The 16737-nt window shown below is 36.0% G+C and overlaps 1 protein-coding gene across 7 annotated transcripts in view; it reads left to right on the forward strand.

The window, feature by feature from the left end:
- Nucleotides 1–16737, forward strand: part of LOC121872550 (copine-8-like) — a 31127-nt gene that overhangs the window by 4657 nt on the left and 9733 nt on the right. For 3 of the 7 annotated variants that reach the window (XM_042375647.1, XM_042375559.1, XM_042375378.1), the window contains exons 3-10: nucleotides 194–368; nucleotides 1691–1807; nucleotides 2365–2720; nucleotides 3554–3861; nucleotides 4310–4459; nucleotides 4666–4788; nucleotides 5854–6024; nucleotides 9494–9611. In XM_042375647.1, coding sequence (XP_042231581.1) covers nucleotides 194–368; nucleotides 1691–1807; nucleotides 2365–2720; nucleotides 3554–3861; nucleotides 4310–4459; nucleotides 4666–4788; nucleotides 5854–6024; nucleotides 9494–9611 — 1518 coding nt within the window. Of the gene's footprint in view, nucleotides 1–193; nucleotides 369–1690; nucleotides 1808–2364; nucleotides 2721–3553; nucleotides 3862–4309; nucleotides 4460–4665; nucleotides 4789–5853; nucleotides 6025–9493; nucleotides 9717–16737 lie in introns of all 7 variants that reach the window. The other 4 variants (XM_042375467.1, XM_042375818.1, XM_042375731.1 and 1 more) reach the window with 4 other exon arrangements.

A 16737-nucleotide genomic window follows, 5' to 3' on the forward strand; every position in this document is an offset into this window, starting at 1 on the left:
CTTCTAAGTGAAAATATTAAATACAGTATTGGTTATAACTGTTTTGGTACAATAATTTAAATATTATATCCAATTAATATCCAGTCAATAAGCAAATTTTATGAAGATAATAGAAACACAGTGGCCATGTTCTTTAATTTTAAGTCATGTATAAAGTTTAACCAAAAATAATAAATGACAATTTAACTCTTAGAGGCTTGCGAGATCGGGATACCCTTAGCAAGAGCGATCCTTTGTGTATCATTTACATGAAGGAAACTGGAAACGATCGTTATCATGAGGTTGGTCGAACAGAGATGATTAAGGATTGCCTGAACCCTCAGTGGGTCCGCACGATTGAGGTGGAATATCGCTTTGAGGAACGACAGGTAATTGTTTCAAAATGTTATTGTAACAAATTCTTTTAAAATTAATATAATATCAAAATAGTTTATTTTATATACAGGGGTAGTTCTTTATTATTTCATTTTTAATTGAATAGATGTACAGGTATAGGATGTTCATAAATTTGCACGCTAATCAAAACTTTTTGGAGTTTGTTAATGCGCTGTATTCTGCAGTGATGCTATTTGTTGCATGTGAGAACACCACTCAAAGATTTATTGAATTTTTTAGGTGTAATGAGCAATGTGTAATATCACATTTTATAGCCATTTTTCTTGCTTATGTGGGTTAAATCATGATTACCTGATGATATGGTGTTGTGGTTGTTTTCAGGCAGATTTGAAGCAAGTTTTATGGCTGGATACCCTTCCTATAACCAACCCACTTTTACAGAGTGGGACATCCAAGCTTCCTTTGATAAGAACAGTAAACCTTTAATAATTCAATGTACTGTTATACATTACTAATTATTATTACATGTACAGTTGGCTCCACTCCTGCATTTACAACTTAGCATTGCCAATCCTCTCTCCCAGAGGTGTGAACCCCGAACTCTGAAATGTGAATTTGAAGCATTCACTAGTGAGTGGGAGGGAGAGGTGTGTTGGAGTAAGTGTCTGTCAATGGGGGGAGACAGGATATTTGGGAGGGAGAGGTGTGTTGGAGTAAGTGTCTGTCAGTGGGGGGAGACAGGATACTTGGGAGGGAGACGTGTGTTGGAGTAAGTGTCTGTCAGTGGGGGACAGGATACTTGGGACTGTCAGTGGGGGAGACAGGATACTTGGGAGGGAGAGGTGTGTTGGAGTAAGTGTCTGTCAGTGGGGGACAGGATAGGTGTGTTGTCTGAGGAGACAGGATACTTGGGAGGGAGAGGTGTGTTGGAGTAAGTGTCTGTCAGTGGGGGGGAGACAGGATACTTGGGAGGGAGAGGTGTGTAGGAGTAAGTGTCTGTCAGTGGGGGGAGACAGGATACTTGGGGTAAGGGCAGAAAGTGTACATCAGTTGGGAGAGATTACAACACAGGGTAACGCTCTGAAAATACCAGCAGGGTTTCCTCAGCTGAGCTTAATCGTCTAGAGCTAGCCAGAAAAAAATGCAAACATTACAATAGGATGAGAGAGGGATGAATTCATGTTCTAAGTAAGGTGTTCCTTTGCAAAGTGGGGCATTTATGAGCAAATGGATATGTAGATATGTTTAAATCTAGATCTTTTAGAAGCAAATAATCCAGAGTTTGTTTATCAGCTGAAGTGGAGCCCTGACTAAATGCCTTTTACTATATCTTTACTCTATTTGATATTTTCAGATGATTCGATTTTCCATTTTTGATTGGGATACCAAAAGCACAAATCCAGAAGACCAGGATACCTTAGGGACTGTTGAATGCTCTCTGGGAGAAATCATGGGTCACCAGGGGTCACAGGTATGAAAAAGAATTATTTTGTTTGGGAAGATTTGATTCCATCACTGAAAATGATGTTGTTTAGAGGAGACTGATATTTCCAGTCCTGTCTTTCAAATTTATTTATAAACATTTAAGCCAATTGTAAAAACTTATATGTTAAAAAGAAAATATGAACACATATATTCCATCACAGATCCTCATACGTCAAACAGTTTAGAATTACCCCCCTGTACAAACCAGAAGTAATTAAAGACTTTCCTTTACCCAAGAATGATTAAGAAGTGGTTAACCAGCAAGACAGATTGGTGCTGAAGATTTTTGTTCAGTCCTGTGCATAAGATACATTGTCTTTCATACTACAGTACAACACAATGATATTTGCTTCATTAAAAAGCGAAATTTAAATTTGTTACTATTCTTCTTTGTACAGCATCAGTTTGAAGTATGTATGCCTGTATTGTATTGTTTTCTGAGTCAATAAATGGAATCAAAACACAGATTTTTTTTTTTTAATTACTATCTGAGTTGACAGTACAGCAACTGAGTCATAACAATGCTCCTAAATTCTATTTCAGCTGAGCAAAACCATCACTGGCAGCGGAGTCCTTTTGATACAAGGAGATGAAGCTTCTGCATCAAAGGAGGTTGTTACCATGAACTTATCTGGTGCAGATCTGGACAAAAAGGACTTTTTGGGAAAGAGTGATCCTTTTCTTATTTTTTACCGCTGTAATGACAACAGTGCGTATCTTCCTGTGCACAAGACTGAAGTTATTAAAAAGACGCTGAACCCAGCCTGGAAGCCCATCATCGTTCCTGCCAGGGTCCTCTGTGCTGGGGACCATAACCGCAGCATTAAGATTGAGTGTCATGACTGGGATTCAGATGGGACTCATGATCTGATCGGTGAATGTTACACCAACCTTCAAAGGTAACGGATCATAGTCATAAAGTACAGGAAGAGATTTTCTAATCATATTCAATGTAAGCAGTGTGCCAGATTATATAATTTAGCATGAACTCCAGCGTAAAATCCTTTTGTCAAAATTTGCTATTAACTTTAGGACCCCAAATTTCCTTATTTCAGATATTGTACCTGGATTAGTCTTTTTGCTAAACTTTCATCTTGTAAAGCCCAATGCTTTCAGAAATGATGCCTCCTTCATACAAAGATAATATAGAATAGCATATAAACTTATCCTTGAGTATTTTGGGGGATAATCAAGTAAATGAAAGAAGTAAAACCTCAGAGTGGCAACAGTACAGTTGAGTATATTCAGTAGGAGAGTTATTGTTGACACCATTGATGGTATTTATGATATCTGAATTTAATTAAAACTTTTATCAGTTATTCAAGGTACTGTACATTCATTGTGTTATTGTACTGTAGCTGAAAGAAAGGGGGAGCGATTTTGAAAATGCATACTCACTACTTTGGGTATAGAGGCTGACAAAAATCCCTCCTCTCTTTTTCTGATACAGTGATGTGCAAGACATCTCTGATGTTTTCTTTTATAATACATGATGGGGTTATGACCTTTAGATTTGCTGATTGTACAGTGTTGCTGATGCTGACATGGTTATGATACAGGATATCAGGATCAATAATCCATTTTTCCAGCATTAAGCAGCCAAGTCTTAGGTTAAGGAGGAGGTAATATACATCATCAACCCATCCTGCTTTTAGGAAATGGTTTAAACCAGATATTTGATTTATTTGAAACCTAAATTTTAATCAGTAAACCATAACTCTTATTATTGCAGACTTCTTGAAGGTCCAGGAACAACTAATGTTTATCAGTTCATCAATCCCAAGAAGAAAGCTAAGAAATCTAGCTATAAGGATTCAGGAAAACTCACCCTACACTCCATCACTGTTCACGTAGAGCCATCTTTCCTTGACTACATCCGTGGTGGGACACAGATTCACTTCACAGTTGCTGTCGACTTTACTGCTTCAAATGGTGACCCCCGCAGCGAAGCTTCACTTCATTATCGTCATCCTGGAGTGGATAATCAATATTCAATGGCAATTAGGTCGGTGGGAGAAATCATCCAGGATTATGACTCTGGTAAGAGAACAAATACAGTAGTGTAATTTTGTGTTTGCTTTGGTAAAGGATACATACCATAGCAAATTACTTTTGCCCCAGTATCACAATTTTATATTTTATAATTGTCATCATCATCATTTTATACTTCACACACACACTCACTGTAAACCACTTAATGAGGATTTGAATAAATATTCTCTCCTATTTGCTCCTACTTGCCTGTACAGTATATATCTGCCCTACATATACCTTGACTCTATGCTAGATCATACAGTTCTAGTTGTGAACTTTGATATATGAAGGTATTCATTTGTTGCAAAGAAGGTAAGTTTTTGTGGGATAATATTTTCCTTAGTGCATTCGAAACCTGCCAAACAAATATGATTATTCTAGTTTTTTAAGTGAAGTGCTCTTTGTGCATTTTCAAAAATATATTTATGCATAATTATTCTCTTAACTATTACAGATAAACTGTTCCCAGCATTGGGATTTGGTGGACGAATACCACCAAATTGGACAGTGAGTCATGAGTTTTTCCTCAATGGAAGTATGGACAACCCTTATTGTCAGGGTGTGGAAGGGATCCTGCAGGCTTACCACAACTCTCTTCAGACTGGTATGGACTTGTCCATTTATTAACACAATTGCATTGTCTGCTTGTATATCCAGCAATATTCATTTATGTGTCGACCAGAATTTTGAAAACATTTATGGAGTTACAGGGTATATAAATCTCTATACAAATTAAGTAGGATGTAATTTTCAATCCCAAATATTGTATTGATAATGTTTATTATAATATTAAACACATTTCCTTTCCAGTTGGTCTTTATGGCCCAACCAATTTTTCCCCTGTTATCAACCATGTGGCTAAGTTTGCCAGAGCTCACCAGGACGGTAACAACTACTTTGTCCTTCTGATCATCACTGACGGCATTATTACTGGTAAGATTTACTTCATTGTCGATGTGCATATGGTATTAACCCCTTCATTACAAGGATGTCACTTTTAATAGTTTATTTGGCAGCGCCAGACGAATTCATAACAGAATCATGAATATAGTAAATAGATTGATAGTGATACAGTACAGTGCAGTACAGTATATCAACTAAATAGCAATAAAAGAGCAAAGAAATATAAGATATCCAAAAGTAACACACTGTGGCTGCAAGGGTTGTGCAGAGACGTATAAGCCCTCAGAGCCTCTAAAGGAATAACATGGAGAATGGGAAGTTAACTGTATGGCTTGCTAACAAAACACACAAACCCTATAATGATCTCACAAATAAAAAACACCGACCCTATGGTAATTGACATCAGAGGGTTAATTTGCTCCTCCTCACATCCATATACAGTGGGGTATGCTATAACGAATCTAATTGGTTCTAGAACCTTGTTCATTATAGGATTAATCCGTTCCAGGCCCCCAAATACAACCACTTAACACTGAAAAATATAGTATAAAATTGTAAAAATTGTAAAAAAGTGCATAAATATGCATCTAAACCCCTGAAATAAAGAATATCATTAATACTTGTTATAAAAAAAACAATAAATTAGTAAAAAAAAAAAAATTAAATAATGTTCGTTGTAGGAGTTTCGTTCGTTATAGCATTCTCAATTTTATAGGTAAAACCGTTTGTTATAGGAATATTCGTAGTAGGATCCGTTCGTTATAGCATACCCCACTGTATCATGATTCAAACTTTTACAGTAATGTCAGCTTAACAATTAGCATACACAGTACAGGTATTTCCTCATAGTATCTACTTCCTTTGGCTGGGTTTTGTCTCTATAAATTTTAATCTTGCTGTTGGTTTATGATTCAGTTCATTACCCTCTGATGCATCTACTGTACAGGGGGTACTGCCAAATACTTGAAATATTCCACTGACTGCATTCTATCTTAATTCAGGCTAACATATATATTTCCCCATCTCCCTTCACCATTTACCCATCCAACTGATTTGTATTTAAATAATTACTGAGAGCTTTTAACGTTTCTCTAGATATGGCGGATACCCGCAAGGCATTAGTTGACGCATCTAATTTGCCCATGTCGGTGATCATTATTGGAGTTGGTAAAGAAGATTTCTCGGCCATGGAACAGCTGGATGGAGACGACAACCGTCTCAGCTCTGGAGGCAGATACGCAGAACGTGACATTGTGCAGTTTGTAGGTGAGTTGGCTTTCAATTAACGTTTGATACTTTTTAGGTATCTTACAGAGAGGAGGATGTGCTGAATGGGATATTGTGATCTTCTTAGGTGAGTCAATCTGGAATATTTTACAGTGAAAGGGGGAATTGGTAGTACTGTAGTAGGTTCCTGAGGGAATACAGGTTCCTTAAAAATTATTTATATTTTGTCTCTCCAGGAAGGACTCTTTCTGTACATTACAATTTATAGAAATTTCTGAAAAATTTAATTACCCAGTATACTGTACAGTAATTTGTCCTGTGTCAATGCTGTTCTTTGTCCTAACATTTCTCTGTTTCATTCTCTTTACGGATTTAGGTTAAATTGGTATTATCAATTATTGCTTTGCTTTTGTGGTTCTGTTAAGTGGGATTATTATATCACTTACTGATCATTGCCATTAATATCTCTTCCACTTGTTCAGCTAAATATGAGAATTAACTTGATTTGTCACCAGCTTTATTCTTAGATAAAATTGTTTGCTTTAATATATATGTATTTACTTGTGAATGTGAGCAATGTGTAATCATTGTATTTACTGATAGTGTTTGAAAGCATTAATTTTTCTGTAAGTCCGGAAGATGGATGTGAAATGGTAATGATGAATGTACAGTAGACCGATGTACATAGATGCATGTAGTGTAAAAAAAATGTATTACTGTGGTCTTATTTTAATCGAATGAGCAGAAGTTGTAGCTAAAGTAATGATGGAAGTGTTGTATGCTTGGAAAAAAAATATGAAAGTTACAAAAGTACTATTGCAAGTTGATGATATTTTCTTTAACTGGGTCAACACCAAGAGAGTTTAGGTGTTAGTGAAGGTAGTTTGGTAAGGTTTGTAGAAAAAGACTAAATGGGAAAACAAAGAAAAGTAATGTTTGTTTGTTTGTTTGCTTTAATGAGGGGTGCTAGTTTGGTACAAGTGGAGGTGATATGAATAATCTCATATATAGTATTTAAAAAGTATACCCCTGGAGGTACAGTGTTCCCATGGTTAGTCACTTTCTCAACCTAATTTGTCTACTTTTATATCTTTTGTTGTTACCTTTACTCTTGTCTGTGTATATTCTCACCAAAGTTCTCCTTACCCTTTCATGCATTTATTATTTAGTGCTCAAACTGATATATATATATATAATTCTACATCCAATGTTTGATGTGTTATTCTGAAATGTTTTAAATCATGAACGATACAAAGGTGATCAGTGGCAGGAATGTATAAGGAAGACTTTACTTTGAGCTGCACCTGAAGAGTCAAAGAGAACAGGGCATCACTGACAGCTAAAGACTGCTTGAAATGTTTATAGTACAGGTATGAGTAAGTGTTTGTTAAAAGGTCTGTTTTGTGATGCATCTTACGTTTAATAGGTAGATGACGCACTACTATGAAGGCACTGTACTGCTGATTGATTCTAACCATGACTAAGTGATATCATCAATATTCATATGAAAATTTATGTTAGAATTCGTTTGTACTCGCAAAAGAGAATATGCAGTGTGAATACAGTAAACAGTAAAGCAATTTGACCAAAGATGTCTACAAGTGCAATATTTCACAATTATATTTAGGAGAATTCATATCAATGTAAAGTTCCCCATAAGTGGAAGTCTTCACCAGAAATCTCCAATACCTGTAACTTGAATTGGGAGCCAATCACTTTTTTTTTCCTGGGATGTTCCCTTTTTATTTACAAAAAAATCTCACCCATCTCACTGCTTTGTGTAAAATACCAAAATATGTTCTTGTGTTTTAATACATGTAGTTGTCTGTGGCCTGAGGGTGTTTGTTACTGATGGGCTTATTGTATAACTCTACAGGAACTGGAGGTAATACCCTGGACTGTGATTGCCTTTATTGCTTGCTCCTTTAGCTTTGGTTTATGTCTTCTTTTCAGTCGCACTCAATTCCTAATCCTTTTGTCTCCTGTCGCTTTTATCTCATAAATAAGGAACACTGTGACATTTAACTCTGATTTGTAGCTTATTCTATGTTTGAAAGGACATCTGAACTATGCCTAAATGCCAGCCAAACCCTTAGGGAGGAATGCAGTTGACATGGTAAAATTAATTTGAAGTAAAGGAAAAACTAGTACTGTAGTGTATGAGCTTGTGATGTTGATTTATGTGATGCTGTTCAGATTTTCACTGCGAGTAGGCCGCTACAGTGGTGAGTACGACCTGTTACTGTACCGTATATTTCTTCCATTCCATTTTATAGTAATGATTGGCACATAAATGGATTAAAGAAAATGTAGCCTAAGGGGTGACTAATACTGTATTATATTTCTTAATTTTGTCTTTGTTTAGTTTTAATTACACTTTTTGTCTTCATTATCTAGCGTTTTGGGTTTATTTCGTGGTACTTGTTCATTAACACAATAAAATTGGACAAATAACCAAAAAATATCCAACTTTGAGAGACTTAATATATGAGTACAGTACAGTATCTGGAATCCTCCCTCATCCAGACTGTCTGCACACTAATTAAGCGAATTGAGGGAGACTGAACTGTATTGTATGTGAATCAAATGAAAATTGTGTTGTACAGTAATCTATTTATATGTCTAGTATAGTCAGTAGAACGTCCAAGAAGATTAGGTATGAAGGTTATTCTGTGGAAGTGTGAAATTTCCATTGTTTTCTGAAAATATAAATTAATATTGTAATTCCTTATTCATTATTATCTCCAAATATATTTTCTCTTCAGACAGACAGAGCAATATTGTTAGCTCAGATGGTTAAACTTGACATTGGTGATATATGGTATACCTCTTGTTATTTTAAACAATCCATTTTCAGTTCTTGTAGGATATTTGAACAATGCTGTACTGTACAGTATTCTGATTCAGAATTGTTTCCTCACAAGAGTTCCAATTGTTGTAATAACCTGTTATTAAGTAGTACAGTAGTGATTGGCAGATTTTTACATTCCAAATTTTAGAATCTCTTTCTTTCCATTATGTGTCACATATTACTCATCCTAAAGATCATTTTACAATAGCCTGTAGTTTTTACTATGATGGTAGAATGGTAATTTGCTCTTTTACCAGCTTGCCCCTTGGATTTTTTTGTTGTGTTTTGGTTGTGTAGAACATTTATGACGTGTGATGGGAGGGCACATTTTAGAATATGCTTTTGTATGTGGTGTTATAGACTGAAAAATCAGTTCGCCAGGAAATTTTTTATTTTATTTCACTTAAATGCTAGGCAACCTGGTTGAGGTTTGTGTTGCTTTAGAAAATGGGTTATTTTTTCATACTGGATTTCATATATGTGTGGATGTATTGATAATTTTGAATAGGTTAAGAATATACACATAGAGTTGTTAATGATGTTTTTGTAGCTGGCTTCATGCTTATTTCTGAACACTCTTTATTGTTTCTTTTCCTGTTACGTATCTTATATTTAGCGCTTTACTCATTCATCCTTTTTCTTTCTATGTCATGAAAGAGCTGAGGCGTCACTTGGGTCAGAGTGCATCCCACAGTCAGTTCAGCCAAGCCAGGCTAGCCAAAGATGTCCTGGCAGAAATTCCACAGCAGCTGGTGTCCTGGATGAGAATACATGGGTACCTTCCTCGTCCTCCCACCATCCAGGGCCCCGTTAACACATATGGCCTTGAGTAGCTTAGTGCAGGTGTTTCATTGGCAGCGGTAAAAATTGAGGTGTCAAGGTGATGTTACCCCTTTAGGCATGACATTGTCACTCCTTACTGCATGTTCCTAATTTCAAGACGAGTTCAAATCCCCCCCCCCCACAGTAGATATTAAAGCATTTAAGCAAATTCTCTCCCCATTATTACGTGTTGTACCACTTTAACCCCTTCACCACCAGTGTCAGGTGTCCAGATGCACACTGTGTGTACCCAGGTTTCCAACCAATAAGTTTCATTACAAAACATAGCAAAATATGATCCTGGTATAGATTTGTGGTGTCAGTGTAGTTTCATTGTTACTCACTACATATACTGTACATGCTGGGTTCAGTAAGCATAATATATTGGCTTTGATTTCTAAGAAGTGAGTCTAGCTCATCTTATTCCTTGCCTATTACCCTCAGCTCATCTGTGATATATGATAAGTAAGTGAAATACCCCTCCCACTGATAGATGTTTTCTTTGGCAAGCTTTACATAGGAGCAGCAGTTTTGGTAAGGCATACAGTTTCAACTTCAAGCCCCTTGATATCCCCCACGGATAGCTGTTTACTAGACTAGTGTCTACTTGTTTCCTTTCTTTATTTACTTAGTAAGATTGTTTTCATACATTTCACACTTATGTTTCTTGGTACAAGCAAACATCAAGTGCTTTACCCACTTACAGACCAACATATTGAATATTTCTGTATGTGTGTGTCATGCATTGCCATTGTTGAATTATGAAGCTATGGAAGTGATCAGTTTTAATGGATGTACTGTCAGTGTAGGAAAAGAGCATATCAATACCTAGATGGCTGATTAGCATGGGTGTATGTAGTTGATGACAGTACTGTACAGTATATGATAAGCTTCACCATATACATTTTTTGTAATGAGAACCAGTAAATCACATTTAAGTTATTCAGCAATTTATGTTGAATATAGAGATACAGTATTTGATCATCTGTAGATAAAAAAAGTCATATTTACTAAAACCATGATTTTCAGGCTGTAAGTAATCCAGTATGGGCATGTGTAACCACAGCAAGAATCATTATTTTCCCTTCCCATCTGCTTGTATATCATTGGCTAGTGAAGTGTACAGGATCATTATGTCACAGCATTGCTTGAACTCCATTGGTTAGCTGGATTACCCGGTATGTTACAGTGAGGTAGGGGTTCTGGCAAGTAAAATTTTGTTATTGCTAAGAATATTCCATATGTTGAGAAGATAGGTAGTTATGTGTTAACCATATTCAAGCAAAATTGTGTAAAGCAAAAGCATGTAAGGTGAGGACTACTGTACTGTACTATATAGTGTAAATGCATACATATATGAGTACACACACACACGCACACACACACGGTTAATTAAAAAAATGCAGCTTCTCTAAGTTAGGGAATCTGTGTACAGTATTATGGATGCAGATGAACTGGTGTGAAGTGGGTTAATATTGGTTGTTTCCCTTTTTTAATTGTTTAATGTTAATTATGTTTTAATGATACAGTGGTTATATTTTAGGTAAATACACTACCTTAATTTTAGACATTTTAGGTAACATATTTTGGAGCAAATATACATGATCGGTGTTAACTTTAATACCATTAAATTGAAGAGTGTTTTATGAAAGAACAAATACCCTAGATATATTTTACTATATTTGTCAGATGCCTAAAGGTTAAAGAATTGCCTTTACAATGTAAGGGTATAATATTTTATACATAGAGCCTTGGTGTTGTTATTCGGGCTGTCATAATGCCCTTGTTCACCTCTGCTTTTCCAAACCCAATGAAGTACTGTACATGATCTTCACAGCTGACAAGTTTGCTTTGAGTGGTTCTCCCAACTAACTTTTTTGTTAGGTTCATTGCACTTGACATTTGGCAACATGCACTTTTCCACTGTCTATTAAGAGTGAATAGTTTTATTGTTTTTACTGCGATTAACTCAAACTGTGGTTCAAATTTGTATTCTTGATAAATACATTTTATCTGAAACTTAGAATCAAGAATCTTCTCATCTATGTGTCAGTTGATGTATGGCACTATATCTGCCTCTCTTTTATTGCAGGTTCTTTCCTAACTAGTCCCAGTAATATTTTGTCCCACAGTTATTCTTAGATTAAATAGAAGGCTTGTGATATTCATTTTATTCTAATCTTACAAAGATTAGAATGTTTATCTATCAACTTCTACAGTATTTATTTCAAACTAATAAGGTTCACATTGAGGTTCTTGGAATTTTAAAGCCCTGTCTGAAAGCTTGATGTGCAAATTGGTGTGATTGTTTTGTTTGCTACAGTTTCTCCACCTTACAGAAATTTGTACTGTAAGTGACCTTAGAGGCCAGTCATCCTCAGACACAAGGGACAGCCATTAGTAATTGTTTATATGAATTTTGTGTGTTAGTGATGTCTTGTTTATTATTTTTCGAAGGAGGCCATGTTACTGCTGATATAAGTGAGGAACTTGGGCTGGGATATGTATGTTCTCCCATCTCAGATGTTGAAATTTTGCCATGAAGAGCAACTGTCAAATGATGTACACCTCAGCCTCGAGCAAAGGCACAAATACAGTGGTCCCTCGGTTAACGAGCACAATCCGTTCCAGCAGGTTGCTCGTTAACCGAAACCATTATTTCAATGGGTTTTGGGTAATTGGTTCCAGCTCACCGAAAATTGCCTAAATTCAACAAAAAAGGTAGAAAAGTACACTTACTTTGAGGTGTGTATGTAGAAGGCTCCTGGATGATGATGATGATGGGAATTAGAATGGTGGTGGAGAAGGGAGAAGAGAAGGCATTGGGGTGGAAGAGAAGTCACCCCCTGGCACCATTTCACCCATAAAATTTTAGTTCTCTTGGTGTAATTCAAGATTATTTTCTTTAATTCAACACTGCACTGCATTATATATTGTCAATATGTAAAATAAATTTCAAAATGACCAATAATTTGCTTGGAAACACAGAAAAAAAGCGCTTAGTTGAAGAGAGTCTCAAGCAAGATGTTACCTCCACTGAAAACAGAGAGAGACTAACGCCTGTCTGGTGTGTTAACAGGCTGGATGGCACGCCAGAAACTAATTTCTTTACCTTCAATTATGTTCAATAATTGTTAAAATGACTAAAAAAGTTAATATTCAACTTTTAAAATTATTGAATAGTATAAACTTCTTGATATTTACTATAATATTAAGGAATTTAAGCCCTAAAACCGAGTACTGTATTGGCGGACTAATACTACAGCTGGTGGACCGCCAAATGCAAGCGAAAACATGTTGAAGTCGGCTCGTAAAAAACTCGTTATTCGAGGGATTGCTCGTTAACCGAAGTTAAGAATCTTATGGAAGGTAAATCGTTAACCGAAATCTCGTTAACCGAGGGATCACTGTACCACACTCAGATGCACTGAGTAATTCAGTTGCAATTGATGACGTGGCTGCAGGATAGTTAAGGGACTGCAAACCCATTTAATGTGGTTGATTTAATCTTCAGTTCATTGAATTTGTTACTTGTTTAAGATATTTTTGTATTGAAAAACAAACACATATGTGAGTGTGTGTGCATGTGTGTGTATTTTCATGTGTGTGCATGTGTGTATGTGCATGAGTGCACTTTAAGGCTTATAACACACAGTTGTCCCTATTTAGCATAACACTGGGATCTAGTATGCCTCATTAATTTCATCTACTCATTGACAGCAAGTAGTGTTAGTGATGACATTATCATTTGATTTTTGGGTATTGGAGAGTTGTATTGATGGTCTTCCACTTGATCAATCCTGGTTGCTTTCAGAATCTTGTAGGTGTAGTTCTGCTTGGTAAAAATCAGGAGGTATTTTTCATGAATGAATTGGGATTTGAATACATAATCTGCATTCTAGACTGAACCAATTACAACTTTAATTAGATAAAAGTACCAGAGACAGTACTAGTCAATATTGAAAGCACTGATCATTGGTGAACATTTTTTTTATTGATTTTGTGCCATTTGATTGCATTCTCATCTGTTATTCTTGTTCAAGATTTCTTGTGCTATTTTTCGTTTTGGCTGTTTGGTCACGAATTGCCATCTGATTGCTGGTATTATCTTTCAGAAGTCAGGTTTTTTTGCTCATGCATTGTCTTTTCTCTCTCTTTTGTGTGCTTTTATTATGTGTTGTGATATAATTGTTCGTAATTGTGTTTTAAATGACACACAAGCTCTTAGGTGGTTGTGCTACATGTTCTAGCTGCAAAATCAATTAATGTGTTTTATTGAGTAAGATAGACTACTTCTGTGGCTTCTCTGTGGTTTTGGTTATCCATTATGATTATAGAGGATCCTTTTCATGTCCCAATTTATATATACTGTAATATCTCTGTTAGCCGGAATCCCTCAAACCCAGAACTCTCTGATAGACGGAATTGAAATTTTTCGGAAAATTGTTCCCAAAACCGGAATTTTACGGAAAATTCTGGCTTTGGGAACGATTTTCCGTTAAATTCTGAGAAAATTTTCCCAATACCCGGAGAAATCTGGAAAATTCCGGGGATGGGCGAGATTTTTCCGGGTTTGAGAGATTCCACCTGGATAAAAGAAAAGGAAAAGTAACAGAGACGTGACCTATCGCCCAAGCGGCTAACGAGCCGATCAGTGGTGAAGAGGATAAAAGTAAATGTAACAGGTGCATTTTCTAGAAATTTCGAGAACATTTTTCCCGTTACCCAGAAAATGCCGGGGATGAGGGATATTTTTTCCGGCTTTGAGAGAATCGTCTCGTTATCTGGAAATCTCTCATTCCCGGAAGTGCTCTGCATCAATTGTTCTGGCTAACGGAGATATCACTGACTGTATTACTAGTTTATCACCTTTGGTTCAAATAGACCAACATGCAATGACACCTCCATATAACTGAATTCTCTCTCTGTATTATCCATTAAGTGGGGTTTCACATCGAACAGACCATCGATATAATGGACTTTCCACTCCATAATAATCGGTTAAATACAGGTTTCACTCAAAGTACGTCATTGTAACTTGTGCTATTCATTGTTGCTCCTTTTACAATTTAATAATAATTCATAATCTTCATGGTCGTGTGAATATAGCCCGCTAGTTTTTTTTTTTTTTTATGTGACAGAGTAGTTCACGAATGAGCCACCTTTTAAAACATATTTTGTATTATTGTTTTAAGAGGAAGTAATATGGCATCTAGTACGTTTATCATTGTTTAGGGAGGAATTACCAGTAGTATGAGAAGTTAGTTTGATATTCATTGTTAGTTTTATGCCCATGTGGGATATACAGTGAGACCTCCACCTAACAAACTACATGGAGTTGAAATTCTGTTATATCGAGGGTCCGTTAGATGTGAAACACCCCACCTCACGGATTATATAGAGAAAAGCCTGTTAAAGGAGGTTCTACTGTACTGATCTCAAGTTTCCAGAGATAGATTGAAGATATTTTGTGTGATTCCACCGTTGATGGTAATTGTGAGTGACCTGGATATAAATTTATAAACCTATGTGTATTGTGTATCAGTGGTATTAGTAGATGGGGATAGTATTTCTTAATTTAAGGTACTGTAGTATGATTTTCTTGTACTGTATTATTCACTATGTTCTCTTACATCTTAGGAATACTTTTATAGTAGAAATTCTATATGAGTTTCTTTGTAGGTCTCACTTCTCCCACCAACTTTCATTTCCTGTTTATTCTCTGAAATTTCTTTGTGAGCCATGTGATTTCAATCTGGTTATTGTTTTGTGCTGTAGACTTTTCCCCCCACTCTCTAATATTATTTCTTTGAATTCATTCCATTGCCATTCTGTTTCTTGTTCTTCAAGTCCCCCCTTTTAACTACAGTATTGTATACCAAAAATCTGTTGTGGTTTTCAATTTCATATTCTATCCCTGACTGTTTTTATCTTCCCTAAATTCTGTTTGATGTTATCCAACCTTTTCCTTTTTAATATCCTAAGTTTCAACCTAACTAAAGTTATTACTGGGACATGGTCTGACCTGCAGTCTGCTCCTGGTTTGGCCTTAATTTGGGTTACAGACTTTTAAGATTTTAAATAGTACCTGTAAATAAAATGTAATTTTTTTTTTTTTTACAACAATATTTTCATTATCCTGGGGTAATATTCATATACAGTACTGTATAAAGATGCCTTGACTGATGTTGTAGTAATCACTTTTTTTCCTTACAAAAGTAAACTCACCTATCTCATCTTTCATTTCCATTACCCAACCCATGCAGTCATACTTCTCGCTCTTTTTTCCCCCTTATAATCACCCATTACGTATAGTAAAATATTTATTGAACTTTGCAGTTTCTTTTGCCATCATTACACCTTCATAAAAATCTTCTTAGGCCTCATCCTCACTATCATTTATTGGTGTATAAACCTTAATTATTGTGTAGCCCGTGGGTTTGGTATTACTTGATCCTCTTTACCACTGATCAGCCTGTTAGCCACTCAATTCTTTCTGGTAGTGCCCAATATCCTGACACATACCTACCCAACACTAAGCACCTTTCATGCATTACACCATCTGGACATATGAAGTGACATGCATCTCCAGTAATGCTATTTGAACCTGTCCATCTTACTTCACGTGGTCGTAGACTGTCCCACTTCTAACTTCTCATTTCTCGCCACATAATCTCCTCTACCGTCATATAGAATACTGTACTCACTTGCTGGGTTCCCATCGTAAGTTTATGTCCTGTTATTCGTAATCTCCCTGGATTTTTGTTTGACACCTTGAGTCCTGAAGGGTTAAATCATAATCAAAGGGTTAAATTGTACTTGAGTCATCAGAGAGTTAAATCATACTGTAGATGTCATAGGGTTACCCGGTAAATCATAATCATCAAAGGGTTAAATCATAGTCATCAAAGGGTTAATTCCTCATTGTCAAAGAGTTCATGTCCAAGGCTTTGTTTTCCTGAGACAATACAATACCCTGTACAGTAATATTTCCATGAGCCGGAATTCCTCAAACCTGGAACTCTCCGATAGCCAGATTTGAATTTTTCTCTGAAAATCGTTCTCAAAGCCGGATTATT

This window comes from Homarus americanus, unplaced genomic scaffold (assembly GCF_018991925.1).
Source record: "Homarus americanus isolate GMGI-L3 unplaced genomic scaffold, GMGI_Hamer_2.0 scaffold51859, whole genome shotgun sequence".
Taxonomy (NCBI): Eukaryota; Metazoa; Arthropoda; class Malacostraca; order Decapoda; family Nephropidae; genus Homarus; species Homarus americanus.